The sequence below is a fragment of the Bison bison genome, unplaced genomic scaffold (genome assembly GCF_000754665.1).
Source record: "Bison bison bison isolate TAMUID 2011002044 unplaced genomic scaffold, Bison_UMD1.0 scf7180017864270, whole genome shotgun sequence".
NCBI lineage: Eukaryota > Metazoa > Chordata > Mammalia > Artiodactyla > Bovidae > Bison > Bison bison.
This window is the reverse complement of record NW_011494842.1, coordinates 8,510,535-8,529,025: the sequence shown is the minus strand read 5'-3', so window position 1 is coordinate 8,529,025 and position 18,491 is coordinate 8,510,535. Positions and strand designations below refer to the sequence as shown.

The following is an 18,491-nucleotide window of genomic DNA, read 5'->3' as shown; positions in this document are numbered from 1 at the left end:
TGGCGTCTCCCCTTGCGGAGCGCAGGCTCCATGCGGGCGGGCTTCAGCAGCTGCAGCTTGCAGGCCTAGCAGCTGTGACACACGGGCTTAGCTGCGCCGTGACGTGTGGAATCCTCCCTGACCAGGGATCGAGCTCGTGTCCCCTGCGTTAGTAGGCAGACTCTTAACCACTGGACCACCAGGGGAGTCCCAGTAACAACTGTTTTAGTGTAATAGCTTCAGTAGCTTTCTCTCTGTGCCAGTTTATGTACAGTTAGCGTCCTCAAAGTGAATAGTAAAATGGTAACATGTATGAGATTATTTTTCTGTCCTTAAGCTCAGATATATTTTAATAAAGTAGCAGCTCTGCTCTGTGTTGTCTTGGGTTCAGATGCCTTGGTCCTGTACCCAGTGCCTTAGTGTTGGCTTCACTGGAGGCTAAGTCTGTGTTCAAGGCCAGCAAACATACTGAAGGCCAAGAGCTGGGGACTCAGTCTAGCTGAAGAGGACTGGGGACACCTGTTTGGTGCAGACATGCTCTCTACAATATGTCAGCCCAGACTTGTAGAAGAGGGCTTATTTATGTGTTTAGCCATATTGGTTGTAAAAGTGAAAATGTAGACATTTTGAGTTCCTGCTGTATACTGAGAAGTGCTACAGAGTTCTCTGAAAATCTAGGTTTGAACAGCATTTGCTCCAGGCACTGTTTTTTAAGACTCTTCTGGAGTTGTCTAGGTAAAACATGTAATTAAAACTGTGAAACACTTCCTTGGCTTGTAGAACAGGTTATTTGCAAGTCTAAAAGGGAACTAGCAGGTTAGTAGGCTCAAAGCCATCTTTGGTAGTTTACCTTTTATGCTTGTGCTTGCGTGTGTATACACATACACACACACACACACACACACAGCCAAACGTAATGAGATTGAAAAAACCAAAACAACACGGAAAGCTACTCTTAAGCAAGGCTTCTGTAGCCTTGTACCCTGGGATGTTTATATGTTAGGGACCAAAGACCACAGATGGGGAGGTCACCAGGGCTCAGTCCTTGGCCACATCACTTCTGATTGTGTGACCTTGAGCAGTATAGAGTTGCTCCCAGCAGCAAGAGTTGCTCCCCTAGTTTTGGTTTTACCTCCTTATCTACCTAAAATTTTGGTAGGTGGACATTTGGTCCTGACTATGGCCATTTGGTTCATGACAAAAGTTCCTTGAAATTTGGTCCAATCCAAAACATCCATTTTAGACAGAACTAAATACCAAGGACTTTTTGGTGTGGACCAAATGTCCCGCAATGGAAAATCTCACCACCCCTAGAACAGCCTCTTCTACCTTAGAGAACCAGGAAAGGAGCCTTACAAGCCTTAATTCTCACCATTCATGCCAGGAAGATACCATGATACGCATTTTCTAGATGAGATCAGGGGTTGGAGAGGGGTTAAATAATCCTGGTCTGGAGAGAAAGAGCTTTGACTTCTGGCTTTGGTGCTGCCATTTCACCAGCAAGTCGTTTAATGACTCTGAGTCTATGAAAGGTGGCTTAAGAATTATAAATGAGACAACACATTTAAAGGCATGGTGCCTGGCTCATAGGAGGTGTGAGTTTTCTTTGAAGAGAATGATGAAGTCAAAGACTTAACGATTGGAATACAGTATGGCAACACTTATCAAGAACTGTACAATGAAGTTGATTCCCTTTGTCTTTGGAATAGTTTACTCCTTGGAATTTATCCCAGTGAAATAATTCAAGTGGAGAAAAAGCTATGTGAATAAAGACTTGCTCAAACAGCCTTTTATAAAGACCATCCTCTGTATCATGCCTGACTAGGGTTGGGAACACGGGCCCTCTCTGGCACTGCGATGCTTATTGTAATCCACATGACTTGAGATTGGATTAAGTAGCATTGTGGGGATAGGTAGACAATGATTTGATTATTATATAGATGTTAAAAACAATTTTGAAGAAACATAGAATATTGATTGAGGTAGTTCAAGAGGTAAAATTAGATGCTGTGGTTCAAGAGGTAAAATTAGATGCTGTGGATACACCCAAAACATATAATATTTGTATAATAGGATTTGGAGTGATCTTTAATTCATTTGCTAGTATATATTTCTCCCCATAATAAAAGCAGCAGCAGCATCCTTTGGTTGTGGAGCCGTAATGGGTAATGCACGGAGCTGGAGAGGATAATGTTCTCTTCCACATCCGTGAACGTTCATCTGTTCTTTCCCTTGTTTCCTCTCCATAGGGCCATGTGAAGCTTTCTGACTTTGGCCTTTGCACAGGACTGAAAAAAGCACACAGGACGGAATTTTATAGAAATCTGAACCACAGCCTCCCCAGTGATTTCAGTAAGTGTTAACAGTGATGGTAGCCTTTTTATCCCTGGAAGAGCTATTCCCCCTGGTAACCAGAATATGCAGGATGGAGTAGGAGATTCTCATAGTTAAAGTCTTTCGAGAATAAAAATACCTCCCCAGGTTTGCCTGTGATTTGTACTGTGTGGTGAGAGAAGATGAAGGCCACCAAATGTGTTAAGGCAGATGTCCCAACAAGCATTCTTTGGAGCTCTCCTGAGAAGGTTACAAGGGATGAACAAGGAGCAGGCAAACAAAAGTAGTAGAGGAAAAAATCCTGGGAACAACTCCAGGTTAGATTTACCATTGGTGCTTCTTTCTGCAGTGACAGAGCGAGTTACTTTCGCTCTGTCAGACTGTTGAAAAGTCAAAGTGAAAGGGTTAGTCGCTCAGTCGTGTCCAACTCTCTGTGACCCCATGGACTGTAACCTACCAGGCTCCCGTGTTCATGGACTTCTCCAGACAAGAATACTGGAGTGGGTTGCCATTCCCTTCTTCAGGGGATCTTCCTGACCCGGGGATCGAACCCAGGTCTCCTGCATTGCGGGCAGATTCTTTACCATCTGAGCCACCAGGGAAACCCCCAAACCATTGAAACTATGTAGTAAAATTACAGTTCATCCTTGGGAAGCTATGTCTGTAGTGTATAATATATACAGAAGTCTCTGATTATGTAAGAGTTACTACTCTTGGAAATTTGATAGTAATTTGAAAAGTTGTGCATGTTTTAGGTCTACTTGAGGACCGTCGCCTCTCTCTGATGAGACTGAATTCCCCGTAATTCTGATTCAGTTCCTTGTAATTCTGTTTAAGGCCTGTCCTCCTCTCTGGTCATATTATCTCCAGAGAAGTGTGGCTTAAAACTCTCTGCATGATGCTTTGAATCAATGCTTTAGCGCCTCTGACTGGGGCTTACGGATTTGGTGGGAAATGTATCATGCAGAGTTCTTGGTGTGTGGGGAGAAAAGCGAGACTTGAGGGTCTCCTGTGGCTTGAACCAGAGCCTAAAAAAGTAGTAAACATTGCTGAACTTTTCTTATTAGAACTTGTTTTCTCTACTTTTAGCTTTTCAGAACATGAATTCCAAAAGGAAAGCAGAAACCTGGAAAAGAAATAGACGTCAGCTAGTAAGTAATATCTGTGGCTTCTTAAATGCTACAAACCAAGTATGAATCAGTTTAGAAATATGCACATAAATTTGCATTTGATAAATGTTTGCAGCTTACCTATTCCTTGTTTTAAATTACCTTAAGGGAGGCCTGTCACATTGGGAGCACCAAAAGTTGTATTTTGAAGGAGGGCAGATATAAAATGAGGTTGTTTTGGTCATGACATTTTCAGTGGATGACCTCATTCTGACCTTTTACATTAGTGACAGCTGCTTTCCTTCCTCTTCTACCTTTTCCCTCTGTTTATGGTGGTAAAAGGTTATATTTGAGGTGGAGTTCTCTCAAACTGAAACTAAGTACAAATATCTACGGGGAACTTCAAGGCTGTGGTTCTCAAACTTGTGATTCACTTAGTTCGCCTGCCCCACCCTTTCCTATGTTATTGCAGAAAGAAGAACTTGGTCATTAAAAACTGGAGAGAAATTTAAGAGAAATGCTTACTTTAATAATTCGTGTATATACACATAAAATTATGCCCCATAAGCTTAAAAATAAATAACATTATTGCATTATCTCAGTAACATGGTGGAACTTATTTAAATAGTGCAAATTTACCACTGAAATGTTCTGTCTAGGCAAACTTTTATTCTGATCCATTGGTTCATAAATTACAATGCACATATCCCATTGTCTAGTTATTGGAAAATTATTGACCAGATGTAATAGGACTGTATATCCCTACATATTAGGCTTTGCAAGAAACCCAATAGCAAGTTGAAAATAGTAAAGCTAAACTGGCAGTGGGTCATTAGAAAGCAAGAATGGCAAGGATGGAAAACTGTGACTAACTTGGAATGAGGATCATGCATGTGTGTTTCTAGAAATTGTGGCATTTCTGCTTATTGGTGTACACAGTTGTAACTTGGCAGGTTTGCCAAATACTATGTTTTGGCCAGAGTCCTTAGTAAAACACTGAATTAGGGTTCTCTGTGGTATTTCTAATAATTCATTTAATAGGTTGCTAGTAAGTACCTGTTAGTCATATGTGAAAGTTGGAAGCCTTAGGATTAAGAAAGAATCAAAGGAAAGGCTTGCATTTTTTGGATTCATTTGAGGTCCATTCAAGACCATGTTTTGAATATTATGATTTTTATGTTAAACCCAGGCCCTGGGAGAGGCATTAACCTAAACCAAACATTTTTGGAAATATAGTAAATGAGACTAATGTTTGATATCTTTTCTAACATTAATTTGGGGATAACTAAAGTTTGGTATACCTAATCACATCATAGCCTTCTTAGGAACTCTGATACTCTTTAAATGTTTAAATTTTATAGGTGGTTGAAGCACCGTTTACATAGGTTGTTAAGGATTAGGGAACATTGGGAACAAATCTTTTCAGATGCCTCTATTGTCTGTCACAGAGCGGTAGGTCTTAGCCTTGGCTGCTCACCAGAATCACCTGGGAAACTTCAGAGCATACTGATGTCTGGCCTGGGTCCCACCCCAGGAGAGTATGATGCCGTTGGTTTGGGGTATGTAGTCTGGGTACCTGGTTTTTTAAAAGGGCTCTGGGTGATTCTGCTGTGCAAAGTTGAGACCCTCTACCTAAGAAACTGTTTCTTAGACAGTGGCTCCTCCATTACTGGGAGACTGATATTTATCTGTGTTTTGGAAGGTAACAAAAGGTAAGGAATCTTCTGTGATTAAAAAGCAATTTTTAAGGCAAACCAAGATTAAATCTTTGGCCACTTTTATTTTGGGGGTAATTAATCTTAAATACCTTAAATTATCCTCATACTCTGAGAAGCTTTATGCCCTTTGACATAAACCAGAGAGTCATGTCAAACTTATTAGGAATGCCTTATAGGTCTATAAGGAAGGAGGTTCCACAAGTTCTACATTTGGAGTTAAATGACCTTTAATATTTACTATTCTTTAATTTGAATAAACTTAGGTTCTCATGCTCTGGTTAAGGTTCTTGCCTTTTTATCTACAGCAGAAGTGGTCATCCTCATATTACCTCCTTTGATAACTTGGAAATAAAGCTACCGTTATTCAGTCTTCAAAAGGTCATTTAACCCTGTGCTTTTTTGACCTTTCGTAAGTGATCCCATTCTGCTAGTGGAAGGTTAATATAAGTTAATGCTTAGTATAAATTTATTGCTCTAGGGTAAGCCTAACATATGTAGTTGTTCACCCAGCCTGTTACTTTTCAGCCTGTTACTTTTCAGTCTGTTGAAAATCACAGAAAACAAGTGGAGGCTTTACCTTCATCTTTGGCTGCTTAAATTCCATTCTAATATTTGTAGTGCCAGCATGGTCCTGGGTGATTGTTAGGCCAGTAACCGATTAGGACGTAGGTATGAGTGAAAGTCTCTCAGTTGTGTCCGTACAGTCCATGGAATTCTCCAGGCCAGAACACTGGAGTGGGTAGCCTTTCCCTTCTCCAGGGGCTCTTCCCAACCCAGGGATCAAACCCAGGGCTCCCGTATTGCAGGTGGAGTCTTTACCAACTGAGCCACAAGGTATGAGTCAACCTTAATTTATTTATTAAACAGAGGTAAAAGTTGAAGTACATCTATGCGTCTAATCTTTGTCAGTTAATTTTTTAAAGTGTAAAATTTACAGAAGTGATTAAGAAAGAAATTAAATCGCTATTTCCCCTAAAATCCTAAATGAAATAGTAAGTTGCAACACATCTGAAATTACTCTTAACAGTGAACAAAACTTTTTAGCACAGCTGCAATTGACACTGTAAACAACACTTAGACAACAAAAGGAAAAAAAAATAGTACAGATTTTAGGTATTAAGAGCTTGAAATTGGAGGACACGTCCGCGTGGAAAGCAGAGGTTTGGGCAGGGGCCGGTCCCTGCTTACCTGCACTTACAGGTGGGGCAGTGAGCATGGGCTCCCAGGGAGGGGCTCTGGCTCCCAGGTGAGCACGTTACAGCAGTTTGGAACCTGCTGTTGCCCTCATCCTGTAACTCCAGGATTTTTTTTTTATACCCTAGTATCTTGAAGTTCTTTTTTTTTGTAGCAAGAGATCTCAGTTTTATAATGGAAATCTTCGGACAAATAGGATTTACTTAACATCCAGCTTTGCTGGAATATATTTAGTCTAATTTGAAGAGGTTTCTATAGTTTCTTAACTTTTATAATTAGAATTAAAATGCTAACATTTCTTGGGGAAAGCCCAATCCATATTTCAAACTTGAAAGGTTAAAAAAGTGGCATTTATGTTATTTAACATGCATATTTGAAAGAAAACAATGTACAATTATTCATATGGAAAAAATGAATTCATACCTTACAATATACACAAAAAAATTATAGATGGAAAATAAAATTTTACAAATTTTAGAAGAAAATACAAGGCAATATGTGTATGACTTCAGTAAGGAAGAGTTTCTTAAATAACATACTGAGAAATAATGCAGGTAATTAAGTATAAATTGTGAAGGAATAAGTGTATTTTACTACTTTAAAGAAGAATAATTTGTATATTGAAAAATATAAGCAAAATAAGAGGCAAGCCACATGGTCCAAACTCCTTTGGAATCATCTTCCAGTTCATGTGCGTACTTACCCTTAGTCAGATGCCCTGGAGAAACTCTTGCACCTCTGAACCAGGAGATATGCATAAGAATTTTTATTGCATTTTCATAATAGCAGAAAACTAGAAATAACCATGTCCATCAACAGGAAAATGGTTACATTCTGGAATAGAATATTGTTTAGCAGTGAAAATAATTGAACAACGGCCACATGTGACAACATGGTTCAAATTTAAAAACAAAATAGAGGAAAAATCAAGTAGCAAGAGAAGACTGCATGTAGAATGATACCATTTTTACAAAGCTCAAAAACAAAACTAAGATCTCAGTTTGAGAGACTTGTGGCAAAATTACTTTTTAAAATCAGAGGAATGGAATTCCATGTCGGTTCAGTGGTTAGGATTCTGAGCTTTCACTGCCAGGCTGAGTTCAATCCCTGGTCGGGGAACTAAGATTCCACAAACTGTGAGGCCTAAAAAGGTTTTGTTTTTTTTTTAAGTTAAAAAAGAATTCCAATGAATCAATGATAAAAAGTGATGCAACTGGGAAAAAAGCTAATAGTCAAAGGATCTGAACAATAATTCACCGAAAAAAAAAGAAAACTGAATGTCTGATTAACAGATGAATATGCACTCAGCCTTACTAGAGATCTTGCAAATGAAAACAGCAAGATCCTATTTCATATTCTTCAGATAGGTAAAAAAATGGAAGTCTGGCAAAGCCAAGTGTTGGTGAAAGTGGATCGCTAAGAGCTATCCCCACTGGGCATGTTTAAAGAGGAGGACAACTTGTCCACCTTGGAGGACAACTGAAAGATGTCTCATTGAGTTGAAGATGCTCATAATGGAAGACTCAGCAATACTCCCAGTGCCCAGGAGGTGTTACAGGAATGTTTATTCAGGTGTTACTTGTTAGAATGAAACACTGGAAGCAGCATAAGTGTCCATTTACAGAAGAATGGATAAAACCACTGTGACGCTTGTATAATGTCACAGCAGTGCACAGCAGTGAAGTGGGTGAACTAAGAGCCGCATGAGTAAATCTCAAAGTCATAATGTGGAAGAGAAAAAGCAAGTTGTAGTCTTGTAGAATAATACAGCACAGTATGAAACCCCTTATTAAGAGTTGAAATATGCAAGGAGTAATTTGTCATTTATGCAAATTTCTGTACAGTCATAACACAGCAACTTCAGGTTGTTATGACTTCAGTGAAGAGGGAAGGAGTCTCACTTTTCTTGTTTACATAGTTTCTTTTAAAAAGACAGATGACCCGAGAGAAAAATACCACAGGTTATTAACTTTTCTTTAATATAGGTAATGGGTACATGGATGTTGTATTCTCTGTGCTTTTTTTTTTTCTATACATTTGCACTGTTTGATAATATTTTTTAAAACACCACACAGCTGTGGCTTTTAACTTTACAAGTTGTATAACATGGAAAGCACTTAGATCTGAGCTTTCCCCACTGGGAAGCCCTCAAACGCTGAGCACAGGAAGGCTGTGACTGCACTTTGCCTGGTATTGCAGTCCTGGTGTGAGAGAGTAGATTATTTGAATTTAGAAAATAACCGCCTAAGAACTATTACATACATGTTTCAGTTTGGTAAGTAGATATTTATAAACTTTTGACCAATAGTTTATAATTTTATCTTTAATTTCCATACGGGGGTCTACCACCTGACTAGTTCTGAGGCCTTAGGCAAAGCCGTTTTGGGCGTCAGAGTTTTATCTACAAAGTCCTCTTTGCTGAGTTTTGTCATAGGCTCGTAAGCATAAAAGTATCAGAGCCTGGCACACACTGGGTACTCAGTCTGTTATGGTACTATTATACTTGACAGATCCCCTTGACCTCTGCCTTTGAGTGAATGGCCTCTCACTTCACTGACAAGGCTTTATTTTCATTTTGGAAGTGCTGTGGAGAGGCCTTCCTGCTTATTTAGTCTGTGGGTAGCTCCAGGAGGTCTCATAGCCTCTGGTCTCTAGGACAGAACTCTGGGCGTCCGCCTTCCTGCCAGGCCTCCCTGACATGTGGTGCGTGTTTCAGGCCTTCTCCACAGTAGGCACTCCTGACTACATTGCTCCTGAGGTGTTCATGCAGACCGGGTACAACAAGCTCTGTGATTGGTGGTCGCTGGGGGTGATCATGTATGAAATGCTCATTGGTAAGTCGCGTGCTTTCAGGGAACTTTTTCTTTGGGGTCAGGAAGGAGCCGTGCGTTGATAAGGCTGTTTCAGTTGGGGTACCTAAGTGAGCACTTCTCCCCCCATGTCTTTCACTATGAAGTTTCCTGGGTAGAAAACTCTGGGTCATCGAATGAATCCCACTGTATTTGGGCTCACGGGCACCCTGTCGTGGCTTTGCTGATCATTTATCATGGTTTTCTCTGACTTTTCCATCCTCTCCATCTGGCAGCTCTTTCATTCACTGGCATTTATTAAACACCCACTGTATTCAGAGAGCCTTCACTGGGCAGTATTAGAAGCACTCTTACTTGCTGTCCCCCTTCTCTCTCAAAGCCTTCAAAGCATGGACTGCTCTGACCCCTCTCCCTCTTGCTTGGTGTATCTGTGTATTTAGGGGACGTGTCTGGGGGGGGTGCCATATGCCTGAGCACTAGGAGAGCCCCGTCTGTGGTGGCCCAGAGCGAGTCCGTGTAAATGACGGTGTGGGTGTGGCAGCGTCTGGCTGCTGTCTCCGGAGCGTGGGATGGGTGCGTGTAGAGGCGGATGTGATCCGTGCGGGGGGCAGGTGGAGCGACACGCTGTGACTGCCCTCTCCCCTGCAGTTCTCAGGCGTGGAGTCACTTTTCCCAGATAAGGATGTTCCTGGAAGGGGTTATTTCTTAGTGCCGCATCCTTTTTTTTCCCCTCTTGGGGCCCAGGGAGCCCCGTGTCCACAGCTCGGCTTCTGTCCTTCCTCTTGAGCCCCAGCTAGTAGCTGGCTCCCTAGTGGTGTCAGAAGCACAACTTCACTTTGGATTTGGGGGAAATGAAGAATTGGTTTAGTTGTTTCCTGGGATGAGTGGGAATCCTGTCCATGTCACATAGGAAAGGACACCGTAGGATCATTAAAATTCTTTTAGAATCAAATTAAGTGGAATAATCTCACTCAGATTCAAGAGTTCTGGGATGTGAAAGCTCCGAAGTTCCCTTTTCATTACAGGCTACCCACCTTTCTGTTCTGAGACCCCTCAAGAGACATATAAGAAGGTGATGAACTGGAAAGAAACTTTGACTTTTCCTCCAGAAGTTCCTATTTCTGAGAAAGCCAAGGATCTAATTTTGAGGTATCAGAGAACATTTCCCCTGTCCCCCACCTAGGCCTTTTGAGATGAATGAATCCTTTTTTTTTTTTTTTTTTTTTAAGAAATTTCATCATTTCTTAGGTCTGCCCTCTGCTTCCTCCCATTTCTCTCTTTTTTTTAAAAAAGGGGAAGGTTATTCCTTTTCTTTTTCTGAGGAGACTGCTTGAGGTGTGCTGAAAAGCCTCTCTTTTCCAGATTCTGCTGTGAATGGGAACATAGAATTGGAGCCCCTGGAGTTGAGGAAATCAAAAATAATTCTTTTTTTGAAGGTGTTGACTGGGAACATATCAGGTATATCCATATAAAAGCTTTTAGGATAATTTGAGTCTATAGCTTGCTTAATACTAATTTAGAAGCCATTACTGGCATGCCAAGTATGGGAAGAGAGCTTCTTAGAAATTCAGGGTCTTGTCCTGATTTTCATTCCTGTTAAGGATTGGGAGTTGGGACTTCCTGTCGGCCACGTGCCACAGGATTTGTTGAAGCCAGCAGTTGTTTGCAAAGTGAAACACCTTTGGATTCCATGGTGAAAGGACCGCCTGAGCATCGTGTTTCACTTGCTTCTTACCTCGGACACACCAGTCTCTCTAGTGTTGGGGGCCACCAGCCGGACAGTCTGTGCCCACAGGTGGAGGCTGTTATTGGGGGGTAGAGAAGGAAGAAAGGAGTTGAGGGGGAGGCAGGGGAGCATGAAATTGTCGTGGGAGTGGGTCGTAGAGTGCTGTCAGTGTTCTGCCCACACCGCTGTAGCCAGCATTCCCTGATTGCTAAACAGAAGATGAAGTTGTATCTGTTTCATAATTGTCCCTAATTTGCATGTTTGTGATTTGTAACCTTTACCTTTTAGCCTCTCTACTCGGTGGCACTTCTGGTAGAAGAGGGCAGAGCCTTGCACGAAGGGACATGTAGAGGTTGAGTTTCCCTTTTCAGCAGACAGGGCACGCTGTCAGGAATATGCTAACTTTGAATTTTAATTTCACCTTATTTTTCTTGTCTTTCTTCCTAGCTATGGATAATTGTTACATTTTTTCATCACAGTTTCGTTTGGATTTAGTCAGCTAGTGTGATTGTCAGTGGTCATAGCTTTTCAAAGGAAATAAAGGCTGCCTGTCAGTGGACAGAGTTTCCCTGTCAGTCAGATCAGGGGTCTTTCCCAGACTTTAGTTGTGACCCATATGATTACTAACCATAGTAATTTTTGGAATGTCTGTTCTTGGCAGAGAGAGACCTGCTGCAATATCTATTGAAATCAAAAGCATTGATGATACCTCAAACTTCGATGAGTTTCCAGAATCTGATATTCTTAAGCCAACAGGTAATACCACCACCACCTCAGGCTGCCTTATCAGTGCATTATGTCCCCCAAATTTGGGTGTGATGTTTACAAATCAGGGTAGAGAACACGGAGAGGAACTTCAGTTCTTCAGGCTCTTTGTAAGTATATGTCCAGTGTTAATGCTGGGCAGCAAGTGAGACCTTGCCAAATGGAAAGTGAATACAAACGCCCACATTCAGACGGCTCAACCACAAAGATTTGCTCTCTTGTTTATTAAATTAAAGGTTAGGTAACCTGAAATGACAGAAGTTGGAAAATAAAACTTTAAAAATATTGTGAAAAATATGAGGTTCAAGGAACATAGGCAAGCAAATGTAGAAAATCTGCAGAATGTTCTCCAGAATGTTACGCCTTCAGTACTGAGTAGTCCATCAGGGTAAGGCTGTGAATCAACTCTGACATCTGTTTCTTTCCCAGTGGCAACAAGTAATCACCCTGACACAGACTACAAGAACAAAGACTGGGTCTTCATCAATTACACCTACAAGCGCTTTGAGGGCCTGACTGCACGGGGGGCGATACCTTCCTACATGAAAGCAGCAAAATAGTTTTCCTTGAAAAGGGATCCTAAATCGAGCAGAGTTCTTTGTACAACATCATGGTTTTCTTCTCACATACTCTTTTGAAAGAGTTTCCAGAAAGTTTATGGAACCCACCAACATGGTGACCATGGTGATAGTGAGTGGATTCTCTTCCATAACATCTGATGACCAGTGGAACAAAGACAACTGTTTCTACTGTGTTGGCCATGAATGGCTGTCCTGTTCTTTAGAAGTATCATGAGCCAATCTAATGTTTTTAAAAAACCTCAAATTTTCCTAAGTTCATCAGAACGAAGGGGGAAAAACAGCCATCATCCAACTTTGAGACTGTAACATAAACTTATTATCAGCCAGTTCTGGGTTTTTGTGACATGCTTCCTGTCAAGCCCACCAAGTATTTTTTTTCTTTACGGCTAAAAGTTTATAGTACTAAAGGAAATAAAGCAATAAAGAGCGTCAGCAGCCAGCATGCTGGCTGAAGGAAATGATCCGCCATTCTGAATGGGTGGTTATGGTGGTTTCTCCCCAGACCTCAGCCTCTGGCAAGTGGCTTTTTATAGCCTCCAATCATGGTGCACTTTATTTATGGTACTAGGATAAAGACTCTCAGTCCATTTTGATTTATTTGCTCCTGCCCATCTAAAATACTCCTGCTGCTTTTCTGAGTGTTGATGGAGGAGGCCAGCTTGATCCATCTTTGTTCTTAGAAGGCCCAAAGGCTGCTGGGCATCACCAAGGAGGCTCAGATCACGTGGAAAATCCTCACCTTCTCTTCACGACTGTATCAGAAAATCCCCTTGGATATTGCCATGGACCAGCAGTACCCACAAGTGCTGCCAACAGGACCTAAGCGCCTTCCTGAGAACACAGCAGGGGGAGCCTGGGCAGAGCAGGAGGCTGGGAACCCTCTTGGCTAAGGTGCTGCTCCTGTTGTGTCTCTAGGACCTCCTGGAGTGGGGAGGGAGCCAGCCCAGTACACAGTGCAGAGCCCGCCTGCAGACGCTTGTACAGCTCACGCCTCAGTCCCTGGTGCGGCCGTATTTGTATTCTCAGTGTTTCTCCTCTCCCAACTTCAAGTAACCATCTTGCCTTGGAATCATGATTACAAATTTTTCCTTTGCAGATGCCTTCCTGGGGGATGGTCCTCTCCACCCTAAAGGGTCACCTGCGGGCCTGGGCTGACCAGGCCTCTCTGCTGGGGTGGTCTCTGAAGAGAGACCCTCTGAATTTTAGCACGAAGTGCCTTTTCTTTCACAGCTGCCACCACCTTTAGAGAACTTCTGCTGCATCAGAAAAATGTGGAGGCTCCATATTAATGCATTACTGCTTTAAAAATTTTTGATGACTCTTAAAGCGTCATTTGCACCTATGTGATAACTTTGCATATTGCAGAGTGTCGTAGCCAAGTCACAACTGGGAGACTGCTTCCTGCCAGTCTTGAGGTTGTAAACATCAGCTATGAAAGGAAAGTATGTCCTAGCTTAGCCATTCAGGAAAAAAAAAAATTATCAGAGTGACAGTAGTAAGTGAAACCTCTGGGTTTTAATGACTTAGAGGAAGGAAAAAGAATTTTAGGGAAATATTAACTCTGGATGAAGATCATGTGTTTGCCCCTTATTCTTTCATTCATGGTTTGCTGGTGAAAAGGAAGTGAGAGTCTTTCGTGTAACTATGTAGTTTCTTTGGATTACCAAATAGTTGGGGTCTTGACCCCCATGTGTTTTGCAAGAGTGTGTAAGCATGGGTAATGAGAACAGGAGGGTGATAGTCTGTATGTTGGAAAGTGGCATGGGATGATTTTTCTTGGCAGGGCGGGGGTTGGGGGGATGCCCACATTTTAACTTCTAAACTTCTGAATAAAGTGTGTGAAAACAGTTGCATAAATTTGTGTGTTTTAAAGCAAATGTGGCTTGTAATACCAAGAGGCAGAGTGCTGGTGGCTTCTTCTAAACCTCTTTGTCTGCAAAGCATTGCAACAGCGAACACCATCTTTAGGCAGAATGCTTTACTGTCTCAGGGAAGATGGGAGCCCGCCCTTCTGAACCAGAGTTCGTGTGAAGAGACGTCTTCTGTCGGCCCCACGCCCCTGCTCCTTGCACCTGGCTCAGTCTCAGGGCAGCGGGCGCTCCTGCAACTACAGTGCAGTGAGGCCCAGGGGAGACCTGCTGGTGAAAGTGCTGTCAGCTGGTGGGCCCTTTGTACAACTCAGCCCCATTTTCCCCACAAGCTGCCAAGATGGACACCTCAGCTCCTGATGTCCACCAGAGCAGGGCTCTGCTCGGGACACGTATGTGAGGAGCCTTCTCTGGGTCCAGGAAAGGAGCCTCAGGCAAAGACCAAGCAGGGTGGGAATCTGTTTAAATTGAGGCATCTGTTTAAATGCAGCTTAAACAGAATGTGTTGTCTTCCCGTGGCTCATGAGTTTCAAGAAATGTCGGGAACCATTGTCTCTGGGTTCTGTCTCTTAGCGGGGAGTTAGAAAATAATAGAACTTAACTGTACCACGTACTAAAGTGAAACTGAATACTGATGCATTCAGTCTCCTTGATTCAGGAGTACATCAGGATTTTCTTCAGTACCTATTTAGAATTACTTTTAAAAGAGGCAAATTCCTTTGGGATTATAGGCACTGACTAGCAGATGGCTAATTTTAGTGCTCATCTATATAACATAAGAATCCTCTGCCACTGATTGCTAATACTCTTTCTCTGAATCATTTCCTTGGAAAATACATTTCCTGGATCACCTTCTGTTACTCTCTCCTGGGCCTCTGTGTGTTACCCAAATGGTGTTTTTAATTGAATGCAAAAAGGATTCAGTGAATGGTGTTTTTTCCTTTCCTAGTTAGCAAACATTTCCCTGGAATCGTCTTATCAAAGCCAACACTGACTTAAAAACAAGGCTCTGTGATGCTTTTCAGGCATATTTTCAGAGACAAACCTCTTGCCCACATAATACTTAAGCATCCATAAAACACAGAGCTCAATCCCAGGCACTCGAGGGAGCAGTAGGGAGCCCACTGTGGTTCTGAACCACAGATCGGTGTGAGGAAAGAGTTCCCAGCCAGCAAGTTGGCTTAACAGAATTGTGGCATCAACTATAAAGTTACTACTATATTAGTGTTGCTGTAACAGTACTGTTAAGCCAACCCTGAGTTCCTGGGAAGGTTGAGGACACTTCTCAGAGATGTTTACAAGTAGCAGTGATTTAACAGAGGGGAAAGTGCAGGCCAGGATTTGGGAGGCTGGTAGGTATGCTCCCCTCGGAGAAGGCAATGGCACCCCACTCCAGTACTCTTGCCTGGAAAATCCCATGGATGGAGGAGCCTGGTGGGCTGCAGTCCATGGGGTCGCTAAGAGTCGGACACGACTGAGCGACTTCACTTTGACTTTTCACTTTCATGCATTGGAGAAGGAAATGGCAACCCACTCCAGTGTTCTTGCCTGGAGAATCCCAGGGACGGGGGAGCCTGGTGGGCTGCAGTCCATGGGGTCGCACAGAGTCGGACATGACTGAAGTGACTTAGCAGCAGCAGCAGGTACGTTCCCCTGCAGTGACAGAGGCATGGAGCTACGAATAAGTATTACTTTCTAAAGAACACTTCTCAGTGTTAACTCCATTTCCCTCTTCTGGCTTCTTCCAGTTGTATGAAATGTGTTAGTATTAATTAACCCATGTGCAAAACATGCTACTGATTTTTTTAAGCATTCCTCTGGTCACTGGTGTCCTAACTGCCATGTCCGCTGGCTTCTCTTCAGCCCCCATTTACCTGACCACTCTGCGGCACTCTCACTGCTGACTTACAAACAACTGCTCCACCTCTTTGACTTCCCGTTTGTAGTTCTGCTGCTGCCTAAGTGCTGGGGCTCCTCAGAACAGTGCCTTTGCCTTCTTTTCACTCCTATGACTTCTCTCATACTGTGACTTCAACTGCCATTTTTGTGGCGAGATCTTCAAAATGACCATCCTGCCCAGAATATCTCCCCAGAACTCTAGATCCCACATAACAAGTGCTTATCAGAAACTACCACCCGGAAGGCCTCTTACCAGCACAAACTGTTTAGGGAGCTTCTCTTGCTTCCACTGCCTTCTTTCTAGCTCATTCTTCCTGCCATCCAAGCCAGAAATTTCTTACACAACTCCCATCAGTGAACATGTATGTGTGTGCTTGGGTGTGCTCGTCCATCCTGCCAGTCTTCATCATTCCTTGTTGAATCCATTGTTGTGGTCTCTTTGCTGGCCTCTTTGTTCCTATTCCTTCCCCTTTCAAGTCTGTTGTTCTCCCTGCTGCCAAGGAAATTCTTTAAAATTTCAGATCTGGTCATGTCATTTTCCTGCATAAAACCCGTTGTTGTTCACTCACTCACTGTTGTCCAACTCTTTTCGACCCCACGGACAGCAGCATGCCAGGCTCCCTGTCCATCAACTCCAGAGCTTGCTCAATCTCAGGTCCATCCAGTCAGTGATGCCAACCGTCTCATCCTCTGTCGTCCCCTTCTCCTCCTGCCTTCAATCTTTCCCAGCATCAGGGTCTTTTCCAATGAGTTGGCTCTTCACATCAGATGGCCAAAGTATTGGAGCTTCAGCTTCAGTCCTTCCAGTGAATATTCAGGATTGATTCCTTTTAGGATTGACTGGTTTGACCTTACAGTCCAAGGGGACTCTCAAGAGTCTTCTCCAACACCACAGTTCAAAACCACTAATTCTTCAGTGCTCAGCCTTCTTTATGGTCCATGTCTCACATCCATACATGACTACTGGAAAAACCATACAGACCTATGTTGGCAAAGTAATGTCTCTGCTTTTTAATATGCTGTCTGGGTTTGTCGTAGCTTTTCTTCCCAGGAGCATCTTTTAATTTCATGGCTGCAGTCACCATCTGCAGTGATTTTGGAGCCCAAGAAAATAAACTCTGTCACTGATTCCATTGTTTCCCCATCTATTTGCCATGAAGTGGTAGGACCAGACACCATGATCTTAGGTTTTTGAATGTTGAGTTTTAAGCCAGCTTTTTCACTCCTCTTTCACTTTCATCAAAGAAGGCTCTTTAGTTCCTCTTCACTTTCTTCCTTAAGGGTGGTATCATCTGCCTACCTGAGGTTATTGGTAAAACCCTTAAGGCTCCCAATAGCTTATGCAGTGAAACCAAACACCTTGCCTGAGGTACAGGGGTCCTTCTTACTCTGGCCTTATTTCTGCATGCCCCCATCCTCTTCCCTCATGACAGTAGGCAACTATTTCACCTTCGCATCTTTGATTATACAGTTGAACTGGTTTGGAATATCTTCCATTTAGATTCATGGATCCAAAAGTACTGTTTGTGTTTAACAGTTCGGTTCATGTGTCATGTATAGAATCCTCTCATGAACTCTCCTCTAATCCTCACAGGAACTGGCTACTCTATCCTTTTGGGATTCCCAAGTGACCTCAACTATTTATGGATCTGTCTTCTCCACGCAATTATAAAAGCCCTCTGAGGGAGGGAATTGCATCCTAGGCAGCGTGTCCCCATGATTAAGCAGTTCGGCCTTGAACATCCTCAACAGGCCATGTCTTTAGAGCATGTTCTTAACCTCTGTGCTGTTAAGGGCAGGCCTGCCAGGGAGGCCGGCTTGTTTAGCACCCTTGAAGTTGTATCACGAATAAGCTCCCAGGCGAAGTGAGCGGAGGGAGTCCAGGAGGACCCGAGTAGAGGCCGAGACAGAGCAGAGGAGGAGCGAGGTGTCCTTTCCAGGGACCCACCTTCTCACCTGCCTTTCACTCCTGCCGTGTTTCCTCACTTGCTCTAAACCAAAACTAGAACATAAGACATATGAGCTGTCCTACCTTATTTTACATTTGGCTTTGTAGGGTCCTACTTAGTTGGATTTGAGGGTTCAAGAGGTCTTGAATGCAAGTTAACCAGACACTTGAGAAGGCAGACCCTTAGGGCCCTGGAACCTGGGAATCACAAGGAGCCGCAGGGCGGGGGAAGCGCACGTGGACTCCAGGTAAGCTCCCAGCTGTGTGGGAAGGAAGAGACCCTCCGGACAGCCTGTGTGCTGCCCTGGCTCCAAACCTACTCTAAAACCAGCAACAACAAAACAACATGGACACAAATGGTAACATTTTATTATAGAAAAAGCATCCCAAATGTAAGGACTTCGTAAACACTGGTAGGTGAACAAGTGGAACTTTAAAGGTAAATACAAAGTAAAGAGGCAAAACCTACAAGCCTTTTGCCTTAAAGAGGAAATGTCATGTTCTCCTGCAGATGGTATCCCGCCAGAGCACGAACGGCTCCATCTCCCACAAAGGCCTCA

The 18,491-nt window shown here is 42.9% G+C and overlaps 1 protein-coding gene across 3 annotated transcripts in view; it reads left to right on the top strand.

Moving 5' to 3' along the window:
- The window catches only part of STK38 (serine/threonine kinase 38), a 41,749-nt gene extending 27,676 nt beyond the window's left edge, over positions 1-14,073 (top strand). For all 3 annotated transcript variants that reach the window (XM_010848665.1, XM_010848662.1, XM_010848663.1), the window contains exons 8-14: positions 2,229-2,331; positions 3,403-3,464; positions 9,051-9,168; positions 10,170-10,293; positions 10,507-10,602; positions 11,532-11,626; positions 12,065-14,073. In XM_010848665.1, the coding sequence (XP_010846967.1) occupies positions 2,229-2,331; positions 3,403-3,464; positions 9,051-9,168; positions 10,170-10,293; positions 10,507-10,602; positions 11,532-11,626; positions 12,065-12,195 (729 nt within the window). In that variant the 3' untranslated portion in view covers positions 12,196-14,073. The remainder of the gene's footprint in view (positions 1-2,228; positions 2,332-3,402; positions 3,465-9,050; positions 9,169-10,169; positions 10,294-10,506; positions 10,603-11,531; positions 11,627-12,064) is intronic.
- Positions 14,074-18,491: the final 4,418 nt, after the last annotated feature.